This window comes from Scyliorhinus torazame, chromosome 22, assembly GCF_047496885.1.
Source record: "Scyliorhinus torazame isolate Kashiwa2021f chromosome 22, sScyTor2.1, whole genome shotgun sequence".
Taxonomy (NCBI): domain Eukaryota; kingdom Metazoa; phylum Chordata; class Chondrichthyes; order Carcharhiniformes; family Scyliorhinidae; genus Scyliorhinus; species Scyliorhinus torazame.
Window position 1 is genome coordinate 103,693,589 of NC_092728.1, and position 20,029 is coordinate 103,713,617.

The following is a 20,029-nucleotide window of genomic DNA, read 5'->3' on the forward strand; positions in this document are numbered from 1 at the left end:
TAAATTCAATGATAATCTATGATTAATCTAGGACAAAGGTTCGGCACAACATCGTGGGCCGAAGGGCCTGTTCTGTGCTGTATTTTCTATGTTCTATGTTATCTTCACCTCCCCTATTCTCGCCATTCGTTTGACTTTGGTCTCGTGCCCTTGCCCCATCATTGTGGCTTTGCCTTCACTCGGGTAGGCCCCGAACTCTGGAATTCACTCCCGAAACCTCTCTCCTCCTCAAAAACAATTCTTTGACCAAGCTTTTGGTCACTATCTCTTCTTTTATAATGATCTTCATTAGTGTCACAAATAGGCTTACATTAACACTGCAATGAAGTTATTGTGAAAAGCCCCTAGTCGCCTGTTCGGGTACACTGAGAGAGCATTCAGAATGTCCAATTCACCTAACAAGCGCGTCTTTCGGGTCTTGTGGGAGGAAACCGGAGCACCCGGAGAAAACTCATGCAGACACATCAGGCTCCACACAGACAGTGACCCAAGCCGGGGATTGAACCTACTGTGAAGCAGCAGTGCTAACCACTGTGCTGCCATGCCACCCCTGGGTGCCACGTTTTTGTGATTCTGATGAGGGGTCATTGACCTGAAACGCTCACTTTGTTTCCCGCTCTACAGATACTGCCAGCGTTTCCAGCTTTTTCCATTTGTTATTTCTGTATCCACAGTATTTTGTTTTTTTGCGATTGGGGTACTTTCATTGCCCCAATATGCTACATGATGAAAGCTGGAGGGTTAAAGTCATTCAAGTCCGGGAAAACAGTCATAAAATTACAATGCAACTTCTTTATCAGTCTGGCAGTGATGTCAAACTATACAATGTACACTTCTGTTCAGATCTTTCAGAAATGTGATAACCACAATGCTCCATCCCCTCAAAAACAGCACACTCGAGGAGTACGCCGCACGCCGTTTGGGACAAGTGTCCTCTCACTTTTCGTAAACCTGGCATGGTGACTGCGGACTATGTTCAGCGCCACCTGTCGCGGGCGTGGTGGCCATTCCACTGGCAAGGGGGGCTTTGGCGGGGGCTGGGGGGACTGGTGGGGGGTTGGGGGTTACAGGGGGTGCAGTTTTTGGCACGCCGGGGGTGCGCACGGCCAGCGCCATGTTGTACTACGCAGCCAGCGCCGTGCGCACGCATGTCCACGAACCCAGCCATTCTCCAGCCTTACACGCAGGTAAAGCCGGGGGCTTTACATGGCATGGTTGCTAGCCCCCCACCGGGCGGAGCATTGGTACGGGTGCGACCAGACAGATCCTGCGAACATTGCCACAGAATCGGAGAATCCAGCCCATGGCTTTTCCAAACATTTTCAAACAATAGTTAGAATGGAAACCATATGGATTTGTGCTTCCATACTGCTTACCAATGAAGAGAATCCTTTCAAAAATGTCTACATTTTATTTTCATATAAACTGGAACATAAAGGAGCGGGTTAAAAAGTCCTGCTTTCTTGGGGGAAACTTAATCATTATCCTGCCTAAGCGGAGTCAAGTGATTCCTTGTAGATCTGCTGAGCTCCGGCTGCTAGAGGTGCTCGTCTTGGACTAAATGTAACCACCTCATTACCTCAAGTGTTTAACTTTCCATCTGTTTTAGTGTAACACCGAGAGTTTCGATCTTCTCACAGGATACCCATACAAAGCCTCTACAAAGCTGCTCAGCTTCAGTTACATGTGACGAATGTGATATAAAATAGTACGTTTAAATATTAGTTACAGTAATGTAGATAGAGGCCAGTTTAATTCTAGTGAGTTCACAAAGGACAAAGGATTTCAGCAAGCATGGCAAGGAAGGGGGAGGGGTGTCTGGTAGAGGAGGGAAAAAGGATGCTGGGTAACAAGAGGCCCAGGGTTAAGGAATGAGAAGTGAGCCAATTAGGATATATGGCCAGGTCAGGAGGGGTATAGGATGACCTATGGGAATCTGTATGTGAAACTTGATGCCATTTGTATGTATTTGCAGAGATCCCTTTGTCTCAGACCTCATTCGTTTCCAAGGGGTCCAGGAGACTGGTTCTGTGTTCTGTGTCCCTGAGAAGAGAGTCAGACTTGCAAGTTGGTTAAAAAGAAATAATACTATGCCTACAAATCCATCTCGAGTTTTATTGAGGCCAGACTGACGGGTAAAGAATTCAATGTTTTGTCACACGCAGAACTCGTCAGTTTCCACTTGGGGCCAATGTTGCAGCAACAGATGCTACTGTAACTGATCAAGTGTGCCTGGAACATCAGAACTTTAATAGGCAGGTCATAATGAGTACAGTACAAATATACTATTCACATACTTATCTGCAACAGTAATACCTACGACGTTTCATGTACACAATTTGTACTCCTGATTTTAACACCATACATGTCAACCTCTGTTTAGAACAAAGCAAGGGTTTAAGTTTGAAACTCTAGGTATTAGTTGTCAACGTACAAGAAATGATCACGGCAAACCAGAAGTTCAAACTAAGTTCACCACTCCAGTAAAAATAGAAAATTCAATAAGCCAATCAACTTATTTACAGGAAAGTTGGGTAGACAGGTTAAAAATAGTGTACATGTACTTTCAGATCCTTCACTTAATTGAATGAGCCAGGAGTGTCAGTTTACAGTGAGTCAGCGAAAGGCTACTTTACGGCTGGGCAAGGTTGGCAATAGCAGCATTAAACTCTCACCTCGGAGCTCTGCTGTCATAAGGCACTCAATCCGATACTACAAAGAACTTTAAAAATTCATCACAATTTGGTTAAGTTAGAAATAACCATAATACTTAAAAGTCATGGCAATCTGGCTCATACCGTATGGTGTTATAACAACTGGAACGCTGCAATATCTGCAGATTTTAATCTTTACCTCAAAAAGCAGGAAGAGGCATTGGCAGTAGAGGATTTCTCTTGGTGTCCAGCCTCAGCATTTAAGCACCAGGACGCACACAAGACAGTCTTGTGTCTGGTGCACTGTAGAGTTTTCAATACTTCATGGCAATGCAGCATCATATTGGGATCAGAAGTCTGTGTCACTGCATCCATTCAGGTAAATTAATGGTTAATAATCCAACCTTTACCGTTCTGCTCGATTATCCAAAATTGATGTCAACCGTAATCCTTTAAAGTGCTTGAATTTTAAAGTTAGAGCTCACTCTCATCTTGCGGCCAGCTACCGTTTACGTATGAGAATGTCCCAGCTGTCTTTCCATCTCAACGCAGTTAACTCAGATGCTGAAAGAGCTGGATACCCATAAGTGAGAGGGCTAAAGGTCCGATACACAAAGTAGACGGAGGAGATCCAAGCTAGGACCACAGCACTGAAGGTGTTTTTGGACACAGAAGACCTGGAAGGGTAATAGAAGCAGTTCAGGGTTTCACAATAGCTAACACTAGATTAGATTTACAGCTAGGGGGACGTTTTGCAGCCAAGTAGGTTGGTGAAAATTTAACAAGAACTTTGGAAGATACAGCTCACAAGATTAGTAGCGTTCCTTCAAAATAATTGTGCATTGCACATACCTGAGGATGTCATGGTGAATGTGCTCAAGAACTATGGGCAGCAGGAGGATTTTGAAGGTGAGACCCGGCAGGTAATGATACAGAAAAAGTGTTTTCTCCATCAAGAAGAAAGGCAGATAATTAACAGCCCATCCTCCAACACAGACAGCTCCAGCCAGAACAAAGTGCTCCCAGGAATCTAATTGAGCACAGACAATAAGAGCATTCAAATCAATATCAGCGGTAGCGAGACACTAAACACATTATTCTGAGTGGATATTTATATGTTAATACTTTTATCAATTAGGATTTACCCCAGTACAGGTTATTCACAACCTCTGACTTTTTAAAGTGCATTTATTTTTACTTTCATGTATTTCAATATGTTTCATATATAGATATAAATCCAATTCAAAATTTCTTATACTGAAATATATATTTTTTTAAATGCACTTTGGGAGGTTGCTTGGTTACATCAGTGAACACTCACTCTTGCCACAAACCCCGTTAAATAAATGTCGCTGGGAGAACAAGTGGATAACATCCTTATCTGTGTTGCAATGGGCAGCATACACAAGAAGCATCTACAGCACAATGAATAAATGCTCAGAGCCATCCTGTACAACTATCAACCAAAGGCCTTGACATTTTATACTTGGTCAACAGAGACATCACGTCACAATCTTTACAGATATCGGACTGACAAGTCAACGGGGAACCTCAATGGCACAGTATATTCTAAAAGTTACAGGGCAAATACTGAAACAAGAAAAATCATACAATTTCAACGAGATGTCTGGAAATATGGTAGTGCATCAGCTCTAGAGACTCACAATGAACAAAGCAGTAAAGACTGACGAGGATCTTAATACTCCTTATTTACTAAAATCATTTTACACAATTGTGCACACAGACAGGACATTAAGAGTCAACGGAAACAGCAGTCAGTCATTTATTTCAAGCTAATTGAACTCAGTTTCACGTGACATGGTGGTTTTGATACACAGTGTGATAGTACAGAACCATAACCAGTGCTATAAACCAAACGCTTGTTAAATTAAGGTAGATGTGTGCATGCAATCGGTTTTATCATAGAACATAGAACAGTACAGCACAGAACAGGCCCTTCGGCCCTCGATGTTGTGCCGAGCATTGTCCAAAACCAAGATCAAGCTATCCCACTCCCTGTCATTCTGGTGTGCTCCATGTGCCTATCCAATAACTGCTTGAAAGTTCCTAAACTGTCCGACTCCACTATGACAGCAGGCAGTCCAGTCCATACCCAAACCACTCTGAGTAAAGAACCTACCTCGGACATCCCTCCTATATCTCCCACCCTGAATCTTATAGTTATGCCCTGTTGTAACAGCTACATCCACCCGAGGAAATAGTCTCTGAATGTCCACTCTATCTATCCCCCTCATTATCTTATAAACCTCTACTAAGTCGCCTCTCATCCTCCTCCGCTCCAAAGAAAAAAGCCCTTGCTCCCTCAACCTTTCCTCATAAGACCTATCCTGCAAACCAGACAGCATCCTGGTAAATCTCCTTTGCACCCTTTCCAATGCTTCCACATCCTTCCTATAATGAGGTGACCAGAACTGCACACAATACTCCAAATGTGGTCTCATCAGAGTCATGTATAGTTGCAGCATAACCCCGCGGCTCTTAAACTCAAGCCCCCTGTTAATAAACGCTAACACACTATAAGCCTTCTTCACGGCTCTATCCACTTGAGTGGCAACCTTCAGAGATCTGTGGACATGAACCCCAAGATCTCTCTGTTCCTCCACATTCCTCAGAACCCTGCCGTTGACCCTGTAATCCGCATTCAAATTTTTTCTACCAAAATGAATCACCTCGCACTTATCAGGGTTAAACTCCACCTGCCATTTTTCGGCCCAGCTCTGCATCCTATCAATGTCTCTTTGCAGCCTACAACAGCCCTCCACCTCATCCACTACTCCACCAATCTTGGTGTCATCAGCAAATTTACTGACCCACCCTTCAGCCCCCACCTCCAAGTCATTGATAAAAATCACAAATAGCAGAGGACCCAGCACTGATCCCTGTGGTACACCGCTGGTAACTGGTCTGAAAATTTTCCATCCACCACCACCCTCTGTCTTCGAGGTGATAGCCAGTTACTTATCCAATTGGCCAAATTTCCCTCTATCCCACACCTCCTTACTTTCTTCATGAGCCGACCATGGGAAACCTTATCAAACGCCTTACTAAAATCCATGTATACGACATCAACTGCTCTACCTTCATCTACACACTTAGTTACCTCCTCAAAGAATTCAATCAAATTTGTGAGGCAAGACCTACCCTTCACAAATCCGTGTTGACTATCCCGGATTAAGCTGCATCTTTCCAAATGGTCATAAATCCTATCCTTCAGGGCCTTTTCCATTATCTTCTAAGTAAGACTAACTGGCCTATGATTACCAGGGTCATTCCTATTCCCTTTCTTGAACAGAGGAACAACATTCACCACTCTCCAGTCCTCTGGCACTATCCCCGTGGACAGCGAGGACCCAAAGATCAAAGCCAAAGGCTCTGCAACCTCATCCTTTGCCTCCCAAACAATCCTTGGGTATATCCCATCTGGCCCAGGAGACTTGTTAACCCTCAGGTTTTTCAAAATTGCTAATACATCCTTCCTCAAAACATCTACTTCCTCCAGCCTACCCGCCTGAATCACACTCTCATCCTCAAAAACATGGCCCCTCTCCTTTGTGAACACTGAAGAAAAGTATTCATCCAACGCCTCTCCTATTTCTCATGACTCCATGCACAAGTTCCCACTACTGTCCGTCACCAGCCCTACCCTCATCCTGGTCATTCTTTTATTTCTCACATAAGAGTAAAGAGCCTTGGGGTTTTCCTTGATCCAACCCGCCAAAGACTTCTCATGACCCCTCCTAGCTCTCCTAAGGCCTTTTTTCAGTTCATTCCTTGCTACCTTGTAACCCTCAAGTGACCCTACTAAACCTTGTTTTCTCATCCTTAGATACTCTTCCTTTTTCCTCTTGACAAGACATTCAACACTTTTGTGAACCATGGTTCCCACACACGGCCATTTCCTCCCTGCCTGACAGGAACATGCCTATCAAGGACACGCAGTATTTGTTCCTTGAACAAGCTCCACTTTTCATTTGTGCCTTTCCCTGACAGTTTCTATTCTCATCTTATGCTCCCTAATTCTTGCCTAATCACATCATAATTACCCCTCCACCAATTATAAACCTTGCCCTGCCGTAAGGCGCTATCCCTCTCCATTGCAATATGAAAGACACCGAATTGTGGTCACTATCTCCAAAGTGCTCTCCCACGAACAAATCTAACACTTCGCCCGGTTCATTACCCAGTAGCAAATCCAATGTGGCCCCCCCCTCGTCGGCCTATCCACAAATTGTGTCAGGAAACCCTCCTGCACACACTGTACAAAAACTGCCCCATCCGAACTGTTCGACCTATAGAGGTTCCAATCAATATTTGGAAAGTTAAAGTCACCCATGACAACTACCTCGAGACCTCCACTCCTATCCATAATCTGTTTTGCAATTTTTTCCTCCACATCTCTATTACTGTTTGGGGGCCTATAGAAAACTCCTAACAATGTGACCGCTCCTTTCCGATTTCAAACTTCGGCCCATATTACCTCAGCAGGCAGATCCCCTTCAAACTGCCTTTCTGTAGCTGTTAAATTATCCTTGATTAACAATGCTACTCCTCCACCTCTTTTACCACCTTCCCTACTCTTACTGAAACATCTATACCCCGGAACTTCCAACAACCATTCCTGTCCCTGTTCTAACCATGTCTCCGTAATGGCCACAACATCGTAGTCCCAAGTACCAATCCACGCTCCAAGTTCACCTACCTTATTCCGGATGCTCCTTGCATTGAAGTAGACACACTTCAACCCACCTTTCTGTCTGCCGGTACACTCCTGCGACCTTGATACCCTCCTCAGTACCTCACTACTCTCAACACTGGCTTCTGGACTACAGCTCGTTTTCCCAGCCCCCTGACAAATTAGTTTAAGTCCCCCCCCCGAAGAGCCATAGCGAATTTCCCTCCCAGGATATTGATGCCCCTCTGGTTCAGGTGCAAACCGTCCTGTCTGTACAGGTCCCACCTTCCCCAGAATGTGCTCCAATTATCCACATACCTGAAACCCTCCCTCCTGCACCATCCCTGCAGCCGCGTGTTTATCTGCACTCTCTCCCTGTTCCTCACCTCACTCGCACATGGCACCGGCAACAAACTAGAGATGACAACATGGTTTGGCCTGGCTCTCAGTTTCCACCCTATCTCCCTAAATTCCTGTTTTAAATCCCCGTCCCTTCTCTTACCTATGTCGTTGGTACCAATGTGTACCACCACATGTGACTGCTCCCCCTCCCCTTTAAGGATTCTGAAAACACGGTCCGAGACGTCACGGACCCTGGCACCCGGGAGGCAACATACCATCCGTGAGTCTCTTTCGCTGCCACAGAACCGTCCATCTGTCCCTCTAACTAGCAAGCCCCTCTCACCGTCACCCATCTATCTTGATTCTTCGGAGTAACTACATCCCTGAAGCTATCTATGACTATCACTGCCTCCCGAATGATCCGAAGTTCATCCAGCTCCAGTTCCCTAACGCGGTTTCTGAGGAGCTGGAGATGGGTGCACTTCCCACAGGTGAAATCAGCAGGGACACTGACGGCATCCCTCACCTCAAACATTCTGCAGGAGGAACATTGCACTGCCTTCCCCTCTAATAAAAAAAGAAAAAGAAAGCTTACCTGTTATTCACTCTACCCCTTAGGTTAAAGGAGGTGGAAGGTTGGGGGACATTACAAGTGGCGTACCACAAGGATCTGTTCTGGGGCCGTTGCGGTTTGTCATTTTTATCAATGACCTAGAGGAAGGCACAGAAGGGTGGGTGAGTTTTGCAGACACTAAAGTCGGTGGTGTCGTCGACAGTGTGGAAGGATGTAGCAGGTTAAAGAGGGACATAGATAAACTGCAGAGCTGGGCTGAGAGGTGGCAAATGGAGTTTAATGTAGAGAAGTGTGAGGTGATTCACTTTGGAAGGAATAACAGGAATGCGGAATATTTGGCTAATGGTAAAGTTCTTGGAAGTGTGGATGAGCAGAGGGATCTAGGTGTCCATGTACATAGATCCCTGAAAGTTGCCACCCAGGTTGATAGGGTTGTGAAGAAGGCCTATGGAGTGTTGGCCTTTATTGGTAGAGGGATTGAGTTCCGGAGTCAGGAGGTCATGTTGCAGCTGTACAAAACTCTGGTACGGCCGTATTTGGAGTATTGCGTACAGTTCTGGTCACCGCATTATAGGAAGGACGTGGAGGCTTTGGAGCGGGTGCAGAGGAGATTTACCAGGATGTTGCCTGGTATGGAGGGAAAATCTTATGAGGAAAGGCTGATGGACTTGAGGTTGTTTTCGTTGGAGAGAAGAAGGTTAAGAGGAGACTTAATAGAGGCATACAAAATGATCAGGGGGTTAGATAGGGTGGACAGTGAGAGCCTTCTCCCGCGGATGGAAATGGCTGGCACGAGGGGACATAGCTTTAAACTGAGGGGTAATAGATATAGGACAGAGGTCAGAGGTAGGTTCTTTACGCAAAGAGTGGTGAGGCCATGGAATGACCTACCTGCAACAGTAGTGAACTCGCCAACATTGAGGGCATTTAAAAGTTTATTGGATAAGCATATGGATGATAATGGCATAGTGTAGGTTAGATGGCTTTTGTTTCGGTGCAACATCGTGGGCCGAAGGGCCTGTACTGCGCTGTATCGTTCTATGTATAACAGCAATCAGCTGTTATGGGCCTGTGCAAACAATTTAAATCTTTACTACTTACCCAGCAGTCACTCTGTCCTCACTCCGACCAGATTCAGCTGGAAACTCCCAACAGTAAGTTTTTTTTAAAAAATGTACTCCCCTTTTCAGCAAGCACCCGCTCAGCAACCACTGCGCCCTGCACAATAACGCCTCAGGGAAAAGAAAAAACTACTTACCAGTCACCAGCCAATCACTTACCTGCAGGCTGTGACATCACGGTTCAAATTCTTTCTACTTCTACCTGCCCTGGAGTCTCCCTCTTGATCTTTACTCGGCTGGGATCCTTACAGTGATTGTCTTTTTTTTTTGGTTAGAGGTGGTAGGGAGGGAAACACTGAAGTGTTTCGGGTTTAACTGTCACTTGACAACAGCTCCTCCACAAACCACCTTCAAGATACGGTGACCGCAATGCACTGATGCAAATTTTCCCTGCAACAGCCAATCAGCAGCTCCGCACTATTGCCCTCTGCTGGATCATCAGATGCGACATTGGAGCTACTGTAAAACAGAAACTTCCCTTATCCTGCAACAACTTTGCTCTAGAAAGTAGTAATGACTGCTAAAATCTTAAAGAGCATAACAAGTAACTTAAGTCGCCTTCCCACCAAGGGAGTGCTGCTCTGCAGGAGGTACTGTGTTCCGGATGAGACATTTAACCAAGGCCCCATCTGCCCCCTCAGGTGGCTGCAAAAGATCCCGTAGAAGAAGAGTAGGGAAGTTCTCCCTGGTGCCCTGCCCAACATTTATTCCTCAACTAACATCACAAAGACAGTATATTGTCATTATCTCACGGCTGTTTGTGGGAGCTTACTGGATGCAAATTAGCTGCTGCAATATATACAACAGTGGTTAGACTTCAAAAATACTTAATTGACTGTAAAACACATCCTGGGGTCCATGGAAAGTGCCATATATACGTAAGTTCAATTTTACTTCAAGTGCTGTCTGTAGGGGGAGAAGCTTAAATTTATTCACTTTTGATCCTTAAATGTGTCTGACAAAAAAAGTTAACTGAGTAAAAGTTACCTTTCGGGATGGTGTAGACTCTCCGGTGCTGCCTCAGCAGATGCCAAAGGAAAAGTATCAAATAAACAAGAATTCCAACAGTTGCTGATGACCACGTCACAATATTTCCAATCAGCTGTATCTGTGCCTGCGGAGTAAGTTTCGGAATTCATAAAGTAAAGATGCTGTACAAACTATTAAATGCAATTAGGCTTATAATGGCCCCAAAATTATAGTTTGAAATTGTGTTCTCAATTTACCTCCTGCCCTGATGGATTTAAATTGCTTAATTTCAACTAGTGGATATTTCAAATCTTTGATTATATAAAACAAAAGATGTAAAATGAACAGGAATGTTTCAAACTAGTTACAAGGTGGCAATGAAGGAAGCTTATCTTCAACCTCAGCCACGGCACAGTTTTAAAAAAATTCTTTCCTGGGGCGCGGGCTTCGCTGGAAAGGCCTGCATTTGTCGCCCGTCTCTAATTCCTCTTGAAATAATTGGCTTGCTAGCCCACGAGGACGATACAGCATCAACCACATTGTTGTGGGTCTGGAGGCCAGACCGGGTAAGGACGGCAGATTTCCTTCCCTAATTAGTGAACCAGATGGGTTTTTGCAACAATCGATGATAGTTGTCATGGTCACCATTACGGGGACTATCTCTCAGTTCCAGATTTATGAATTGGATTTAAATTTCACCAGTTGCAATGAGCAATAGCTTGGGTCTCAGGATTACTAATCCAGTGATAGTCTCACTTGTGTCACCACTCCCCCCCCACCCCCCAATATTAGCAGGGCATCAATTTGTATCCATTTTAGAAGCAAATACTGGAGGATAGTTTTAACTTTCTAGTTCAAGCCTGGTCTCCATTTATGAGGCATTCACTTCAATACACTCAGTCTGCATTAGCATTTTGCACCAGAATTCAGCAACTCCTGTGCTTTCAAGAGGAACGGAAATACAAGTAGGTGAATAGCAAAAATTATAAATGCGAGTTGAAAACGTCAACCAAACACTTTGACAACAAGAGTTAAGTATTATTCAGCTAATTCTGTTCATTACATTAGAGCTGGGGTGGAGCCAGTAGGCAATATTGGTGTCCATGTTTATCCATTCCAGAGGGGATGAGCTGTACTTGTGTTCGGTCTCTTCGCTCTTCAACATCATCATCTTCAGCTGAAGAAAACATAGGAGGAGGAGTTCGTATTACATTGGACATATAGCACGGAAAAACACCCATTCAGTCCTTGACAAATATGAGCCTTCTCCCACCCCTCTCATTTCACCCTGTCAGCATATCCTTCTATTCCTTTCTCCTTTATGTTTTTATCATGTTTCTCCTAAATGCAAATATACTATTTGTTTCAACCACTCCCTATGGCAGCAAGTTACACATTCATACCACTCTCTGGGTAAATAAGTTTCTTCTCAATTCCTTAACGGATTAATGCAACAATGCAGATTTATAATCTCGGCTCTTCATTCACAATGAGCAGCACGGTAGCATTGTGGATAGCACAATTGCTTCACAGCTCCAGGGTCCCAGGTTCGATTCCCGGCTTGGGTCACTGTCAGTGCAGAGTCTGCATGTTCTCCCCGTGTTTGCGTGGGTTTCCTCCGGGTGCTCCAGTTTCCTCCCACAGTCCAAAGATGTGCTGGTTAGGTGATTGGCTATGCTAAATTGCCCAGTGGCCAAAAAGGTTGGGTGGAATTCCTGGGTTATAGGGATAGAGTGATGGCGTGGACTTGGGTAGGGTGCTCTTTTCAAGGCCGGTGCAGCCGCGATGGGTCGAATGGACTCCTTCTGCACTGTAAATTCTATGAAAATATCAGTAGGTCTTTGAATTGGGTGCATATCTTTGTCAAAAGTTGTTTAAGAATTATACTTTCCTCTTAACGACCCCCATGCTGCTGATGAACAGACAGTTGGCGCTAAATCCCCTGTCGATGACAACAGATAACTGGTTACTGAGAAAGATGCAAGAGTGCTGGTGTAAATCGCCCTCCCTTGGCCCCATTCTCCCGTGGGGAGGCAGCTGTGTTCATCACTATTACAGGTATCAGTCGTAGTTCAGTGCAGGGTGCTCTCACCTCGATCATCTGAGGTCGTGGGTCAAGTCCCACTGAGACTTGAACACAAACTTGGACTCTCGCCAGTGCCGCACTAAGGGAGACAACAAATTTTGGATAAGAAGTTAAACCAACAACCCTGCCTTCCCTCTCAGGAGGACTTACAGGATCCCACGGCACTTTACAAAGGGCAGGAGAGTTCTCTTCAAAGCATAGGCCAATATTTATCACTCAGTCAACTTAACTAAAATTGACTAATTGGCTATCATGACCACTGTTTACGGAAACTGTTGTAAATGGGATGCTACCTCTCCTACATTCCAAGTGACTACACTTGAGGGTGTGAAAGGCACTATATAAATGCAAGACTTTATTTAATTCTAACTGTGATGGCAAGGTTCGATTACAAACTCACCGCTGGACTCACGTAAATGGACCAACACCATAGCAAATTATAATACAGGCCGTCAGGACCATGGACCATAACGGCACAAAAAGAGGCCATTCGGCCCATCGTGCCTGTGCCGACTGAAAAAAAACTAGCCGCCCATTCTAATTCCACGTTTCAACTCTCTGCTTCTACATTATTTTGGACTTGTGTAGAGGGTAGTTAACAAAGTAAATGCTACACTTCAGAGCTCTTATTCACCCACCTTTACACCAGAGAGGGTGGAGAATAAGTAGTTTGCAGAAGACAATACTTTACTTTTCTTCTTTAGACTCAACTTGTCAAATCAAGTAAACAAAAATATCAGAGCAGCCTGGTTTGCTCCTAGAATGTAGTTAACATTTTTTGAGCATATACCCTTTAGTAAATTGCTCAATTCTTTCATGCAAGAATGCATTAGTTGATGCTTCACTGATTTTTACATTCTTTTTCAATTAATGAAAGCTCAGGGATAAACTGAGACCCCCCATTTAGTTACCAACCTAAGAGGGCAACATTTGTACCCCAAGGTGGCACAGCACAAAAGACAGTGTTCGAAACCTGGAATGGGAGTGCCATCAGCATGCTTCCAATTCCCTCTTGCCCCTGATGCACCCAGTCCTCGCTTTACCTTAAAAGTTTCCGAGTGTCCTTCCTGCTCAATGCCTTAAACATGAATGCCATCTCCCGATCATGGTCTCTCAGGGAGAGGAAAGAGTGCAGCATACATTGGTTGAAAGCGCATCTAGCCTTCACACCCTGAAATATGCCTATTTTCCCCCAGAGTGGGGGAAAAGACCAATTCCAGAGTGGGAAGAAAGCTGGAACAGCCTGTACCGCAGTAATAGCCTGAGTTTTCTTTCTCTCGCTACAAGAGGCAGCAAAGAGGCATATTTACGCCACACTGAGCAGAAAGGAGGACTGCGCTCGGGTCAAGGGAATAGCTCCTGAAGCAGAATGAGTATGAGAGATTTTTTTAAAAGAGTCTCAAGCACACCACACTGGCTTGAGCACCAAGTGTTCAGTAATGTTGAACACATTTCAGATGCATTCAACATTACTGAACACTTAACACAGAACATACAGTGCAGGAGGCTATTCGGCCCATCAAGTCTGCACCAACCCACTTAAGCCCTCACTTCCACCCTATCCCGTAACCCAATAACCCCTCCTAACCCTTTTGGTCACTAAGGGCAATTTATCATGGCCAATCCACCTAACAGTACATCTTTGGACTGTGGGGGGGAAACCGGAGCACTCGGAGGAAACCCATGCAGACACGGGGAGAACGTGCTGACTCCGCACAGACAGTGACCCAGCGGGGAATCGAACCTGGGACACTGGCGCTACGAAGCCACAGTGCTATCCACTTGTGCTACCGTGCTGCCCTTGGTGCTCAAATTCCTTGTTGGCCAACTTTGTTTTAAAATCTGCCTCAACTGGATTTAAATTAGATATTCTTGATGAATGGATGGATATTGGGAGATCTTAGTTACTGCTGAATGAAAATTACATTCTTTGTCAAAGCTTTTCACCTTGCACTCATGAGGATAATTCGCAAGAATACAATGCAAGGAAAACCAACAAATTTATGCTGTATAAGTGCTGATAGGTTCACAAGTGGACTTTGATTGGTAAAGTCACTGCCATGGAGACTGTACCAGTTGATGATGACTGACAGTTAACTGCCAAGCATCGTTTGAAATTTAAACCAGGCAGTGCAACTCTGACCAAGGCACTGTCCTGAGGAATGAGCCGGCAAATGGCTGTCACTTACTTTGTTTAGCTGAAACAGACGCTATGTGTGGTCATTCCTCAGGGCAATGCCTTGACAGTCTAAATTTGTTCATTTCCCTCACACTGTATTCTTATGAACTGCCCTGATGAGTGAAAGATCAGAAAATGTTGCATTAGCGAGTTTGTCACAAGTAGGCTTACATTAACACTGCAATGAAGTTACTGTGAATATCCCCTAGTCGCCACACTCCGGCGCCTGTTCGGGTACATTGAAGGAGAATTCAGAATGTCCAATTCACCTAACAGCACGTCTTTTGGGACTTGGGTGAGGAAACCGGAGCACTCGGATCCACGCAGACACGGGGCGAACGTGCAGACTCCACACAGTCAGTGACCCAAGCCGGAATCGAACCTGGGACCATGGTGCTGTGAAGCAACAGTGCTAACCACTTTGCTACCATGAATTTGGTTTGATTTAGAAGGGAAAATGAGGAGAAAATTGTTACCGAGAAATCCCATTGCCTGGTATTTGGCAGTATCGCTGAAAAAAAGATAGTTAAGTAAACTGTATTTGTATTTATGGGCATTAGGAAAAACATATCACTTTATGCTAAAGCTTAATTTATATTTCTGCAGTTGGGTGTTAAAGAAACTTGACTTTTGCTTTCATTTTAAAAATGTTGCTTGAAAATCTGTGGATTTGTACGCCTGCATTTTTGATTAGGTTTTAGGACTTTTAAAGTAGTTGCCTAGCAACTGGGGGCCCACAGAGACATCAAAAAATGTTTCCGTTCAGTTGGTGATTATGCTCGGAGATGCAGGGAGCAGTCGAAAGCTCTCTCTAGCAAAGCATGAAGGGAAGCTGCAGAGTGAAGGGCCCAGACTGAAGGACAGAATGGTCCCAAAACCAGGGAGAGTGACAGTAGGAAGTTCCAAGAAAAAACCCTAGTCAAAGGGAAAGAACAGGAATCTGGAAAAGATCCTATTAAGTAAAGAGTGAGGAGCACAAGCTCCCAAGTTAAAAGACAGGGCTGCAAGGGGCTGACCTGGAACAATGTGGGCTTGTGAGAAGCTAGAGATCCAAGGAAACCCAAACGTTGGTGACTCCTCACCATGGACCTGTGAAGCAGTGGTGTTCTGTTGGCACAGTTGGCTACCCTAGAGATTGCATGGAAGGCGAAGCTTAAATGCACCTGACACTCCAGAATAGAGGAACACCCGAAGAGGTTGAAACCCTGGAGGTGGATCCTTGGTGAAGATATCCGAGAGAATGCATCGCTTTCAGCCCCTGACCAACGCGGAAGGGCCGAGCATGGTGCTCAAGCTGCTAATTACATTTAACACATGAAGTTGCCGACTTTGCATGCCCTTGCCGGCAGCATGAACCTCGTTTTCGCTGCCAGGGAGGGACTGGACCGAATCTGGGCCGGGCCTCAATTTTTGGCAGGCGCTCAAATCTCCGGCCAATCGCAATTCGGGTTTCAGGTGCCGCAAGGAATGCGGCCCCTAACTTCTTAAACTAACTGCACTGGAAAGAAATTGCCATTGACTGCCTGTCTATTAAGAGATTCAATTGTGTTTAATGAGGTGTCGGCCTTATATCTGAGATAGCACTCTTAGCTCTGAGTAAGGATGTCACGGGCTCAAGCTTCATTCCAGAGACCTCAGCATTTAATCTCAACTTTGTGCCGGGCAGAGCGGGTGCTGCTCTTGTCATGTGAGAGTACCTTTAAGAATGGGTGTTTATAAATGGGTGTGTATATGAATATCTGTAGTGAGAGTACCTTAAAGAAATGGGTGTTTACTACTGCAGTGATGTCAGAGAGTGGATGGAGCTGGGCTGTCTGTCAGTTTTTTTACTTTTGTTTTAGGCTGTTTGCTGTAGGGTGTGTTTTAGTTTCGTTTTCAGAGCTGGATAGCTGCAGTCACAGCCAGAAGGTGCATGAATCTCTCTCTGTAATCTAAAGACTGTAAATCGATCCTGGTGATTTAAAACTAATAACAGTAGTGACTTTAACCTGATGTGCTTCTGGTAAAAGGTGTTTTAAGTCTTATGGATGTTAAAAGGAAAGCTTAAGGGATTAGTTAGTGTTGTATTATTTGGGGGTTGTATTTGAATTAATGGTTGCTAAGATGTTCACTATGTTTTTAAAAGGTTAACTTGAGTTCATAGAATAGGGACTGGTTTAGCACAGGGCTAATTAGCTGGCTTTGAAAGCAGACCAAGGCAGGCCAGCAGCATGGTTCAATTCCCGTACCAGCCTCCCCGAACAGGCGCCGGAATGAGGTGACTAGGGGCTTTTCACAGTAACTTCATTTGAAGCCTACTTGTGACAATAAGCGATTTTCATTTCATTTCAAACATTGTTTTGCTTCAAATGCTTCAAAAAATACTTTTCCATTTCTGCTGTACCACACCTGTAGAGTGGGCCATGTGCTCCCCATATCACAATCTATTAAAAGTTGTGGGTCAGGTGAACTCCATGATACACTTTGGGGTTCTCTAAACCTTGGCCCATAACACTCTGCCTGAGGTGCTGATTTCTGGATGAGTTGCTAAACAGAGTCCCTGTCGATCACCTTGGGTAGACATTAAAGATCCCATGGCACTTCACAAAGAAGAGATGGGGAGACCGCCCCAGCGTGATGACCAATATTGATACCTCAAACAACTTCACCAGAACACAATACCTGGCCATTACCTCATTGCCGTTGACAGAATCTCGATGTGCACAAATTGGTTGACATGTTTTCTGTACGACACTCAAAAGAATGTTTGTAAAGCACTTTGGGATGGCCGGAAGTTGTGAAAGGTGCTAAACATCTTTCTCTCTTTTCTGTGAGTGTTCTACCTACTATATAACATAGTGAAGTCCAGAAAATTAATGGTTCCATTACTTGTAATTCCAGGAATTTAGCCATAAAGCTGGTGTTTTTGCTGATATCCATCTGTGCTGGGGTTTGAAGCTCCAGCTCTCTCTCCTTCTGTTCCTCACCTCAGAGAAAATGAAAAAAAAAACGGCAGAGTTTAAAAAAAACAAGGCACCTTACTGAAATGTAAAAGGATATGCAGAAACGTCCAAAGGTTTAAAAAGGAATTTTTCTCAAAGCTCAATTATTACCTATGTTCCATTTTTTGCCACTTCCACTGACTAATATTTGAAAATAATAGTTGTCAGTGATTACAAGGCAATATTCTGATCAAGCTCTCACGTATTGCACCGCAAAAGGTGAAACTTCTGCTTTTTTTTCTAAAAATCTGAAAACAAGGTACATTTCAACAGAACGGTGTTTGCAGGAAAAGATACTTTAGATGTCGGTGTGCCAGTGCGAACGTCGGGATCAATGTGTGTATTAGTGATCAAAGCCTTTGACTTGCTTGGAAGGGTAATGATGGGAGGGAGAAAACAAGAACAAAACTGAACTTTTACACTGAGCAAAAGGCCTGCCTATTAGGGGAGGTTTGCGTTGTTTGCCTGGCTTCAATTTGGACATCAGTACGGATTTACTTCCTGTGCTGCATTGATCTGCCTAGTCCTTCAGGGAAACGGTGTGGGTGTTTGGGTATTAAAGGAATGGATGTGTTATATGTTCCTCCCAATAAAGGTACTAACTACTGTGCGCCAGTAGCATTTTAGACTCAAAATTCACCTTGCCTCTCAGTTCCAACTTGAAATGAAACAAAATGAAAATTGCTTATTGTCACAAGTAGGCTTCAAATGAAGTTACTGTGAAAAGCCCCTAGTCGCCACATTACGGCGCCTGTTCAGGGGAGGCTGTTACGGGAATCAAACCGTGCTGCTGGCCTGCCTTGGTCTGCTTTCAAAGCCAGTGATTTAGCCCTGTGCTAAACAGCCCTGGTATTACTTGCTAACTTGCTAATGAAGTTATGGAAATCTTCTATATTTCAACTTTTTATTTGCATTTATACACACCAAGTCCTCACTGGAAATCGCCCTGCTTCAAGCAATTTCACTTTAACATTTATTCTTCAGGAGCTTTTTTCGATTCATGTTGCCATTACCGATTTTATGCTGTCTGCTCTCTGGCCCTGGCCCCGACCCCCCCTGCACTAAACTGTAGGGCAGCCACCACCAGTGTCACCAGAGGTTGAAGTTACAGGGAGAGATTGAGCCACAAGATCCTGGAAACACGATCACAGGGCAGGAATCTGAACCTGCCAACCGGGTGATGAACTGTCTCCCGATTGGTACTCCACAAGACAGGGGAAAGGAGAGAAGGGGGGGGGGGGAAAGAGAGAGAGAGGGGGAAAGGAGAGAGAGTGAAAGGTGAGAGAGAGAGAGAGAGAGAGAGAGGGGGAAAGGTGAGAGAGAGGGGGAAAGGAGAGAGAGTGAAAGGTGAGAGAGAGAGAGAGAGAGAGAGAGAGAGAGAGAGGGGGAAAGGAGAGAGAGTGAAAAGTGAGAGCGAGAGAGAGAGAGAGAGGGGGAAAGAAGAGAGAGTGAAAGGTGAGAGAGAGAGAGAGAGAGAGGGGGAAAGGAGAGAGAGTGAAAGGTGAGAGAGAGAGAGAGGGGGAAAGGAGAGAGAGTGAAAGGTGAGAGAGAGAGAGAGAGAGAGAGAGAGAGAGAGAGTGAGAGGGGGAAAGGTGAAAGAGTGAAAGGTGAGAGAGAGGGGGGAGGTGACCCAGAGGGGGGGAGGTGACCCAGAGGGGGGGGAGGTGACCCAGAGGGGGGGGAGGTGACCCAGAGGGGGGGGAGGTGACCCAGAGGGGGGGGGGGGGAGGTGACCCAGAGGGGGGGGGGGGGGGGAGGTGACCCAGGGGGGGGGGGGGGGGGAGGTGACCCAGAGGGGGGGGGGGAGGTGACCCAGAGGGGGGGGGGGGGGAGGTGACCCAGAGGGGGGGGGGGAGGTGACCCAGAGGGGGGGGGGGAGGTGACCCAGAGGGGGGGGGGGGGGAGGTGACCCAGAGGGGGGGGGGGGGGGAGGTGACCCGGGGGGGGGGGGGGGAGGAGGTGACCCAGAGGGGGGGGGGGAGGTGACCCAGAGGGGGGGGGGGGGGGAGGTGACCCAGAGGGGGGGGGGGGGGAGGTGACCCGGGGGGGGGGGGGGGAGGAGGTGACCCAGAGGGGGGGGGGGAGGTGACCCAGAGGGGGGGGGGGGGGGGGGGGAGGTGACCCAGAGGGGGGGGGGGGGGGGGAGGTGACCCAGAGGGGGGGGGGGGGGGGAGGTGACCCAGAGGGGGGGAGGTGACCCAGAGGGGGGGAGGTGACCCAGAGGGGGGGGAGGTGACCCAGAGGGGGGGGAGGTGACCCAGCGGGGGGGAGGTGACCCAGAGGGGGGGGAGGTGACCCAGAGGGGGGGGAGGTGACCCAGAGGGGGGGAGGTGACCCAGAGGGGGGGAGGTGACCCAGAGGGGGGGAGGTGACCCAGAGGGGGGGAGGTGACCCAGAGGGGGGGGGAGGTGACCCAGAGGGGGGGGGAGG

The 20,029-nt window shown here is 46.1% G+C and overlaps 1 protein-coding gene across 6 annotated transcripts in view; it reads right to left on the reverse strand.

Annotated features, from left to right (window-relative positions):
• Window positions 1-2,095: 2,095 nt before the first annotated feature.
• Window positions 2,096-20,029, reverse strand: part of pomt1 (protein-O-mannosyltransferase 1) — a 61,782-nt gene continuing 43,848 nt past the window's right edge. For all 6 annotated transcript variants that reach the window (XM_072488790.1, XM_072488794.1, XM_072488793.1 and 3 more), the window contains 5 exons: window positions 17,487-17,584; window positions 11,417-11,530; window positions 10,372-10,498; window positions 3,507-3,684; window positions 2,096-3,331 (listed from right to left, as the gene is read on the reverse strand). In XM_072488790.1, the coding sequence (XP_072344891.1) occupies window positions 3,157-3,331; window positions 3,507-3,684; window positions 10,372-10,498; window positions 11,417-11,530; window positions 17,487-17,584 (692 nt within the window). In that variant the 3' untranslated portion in view covers window positions 2,096-3,156. The remainder of the gene's footprint in view (window positions 3,332-3,506; window positions 3,685-10,371; window positions 10,499-11,416; window positions 11,531-17,486; window positions 17,585-20,029) is intronic.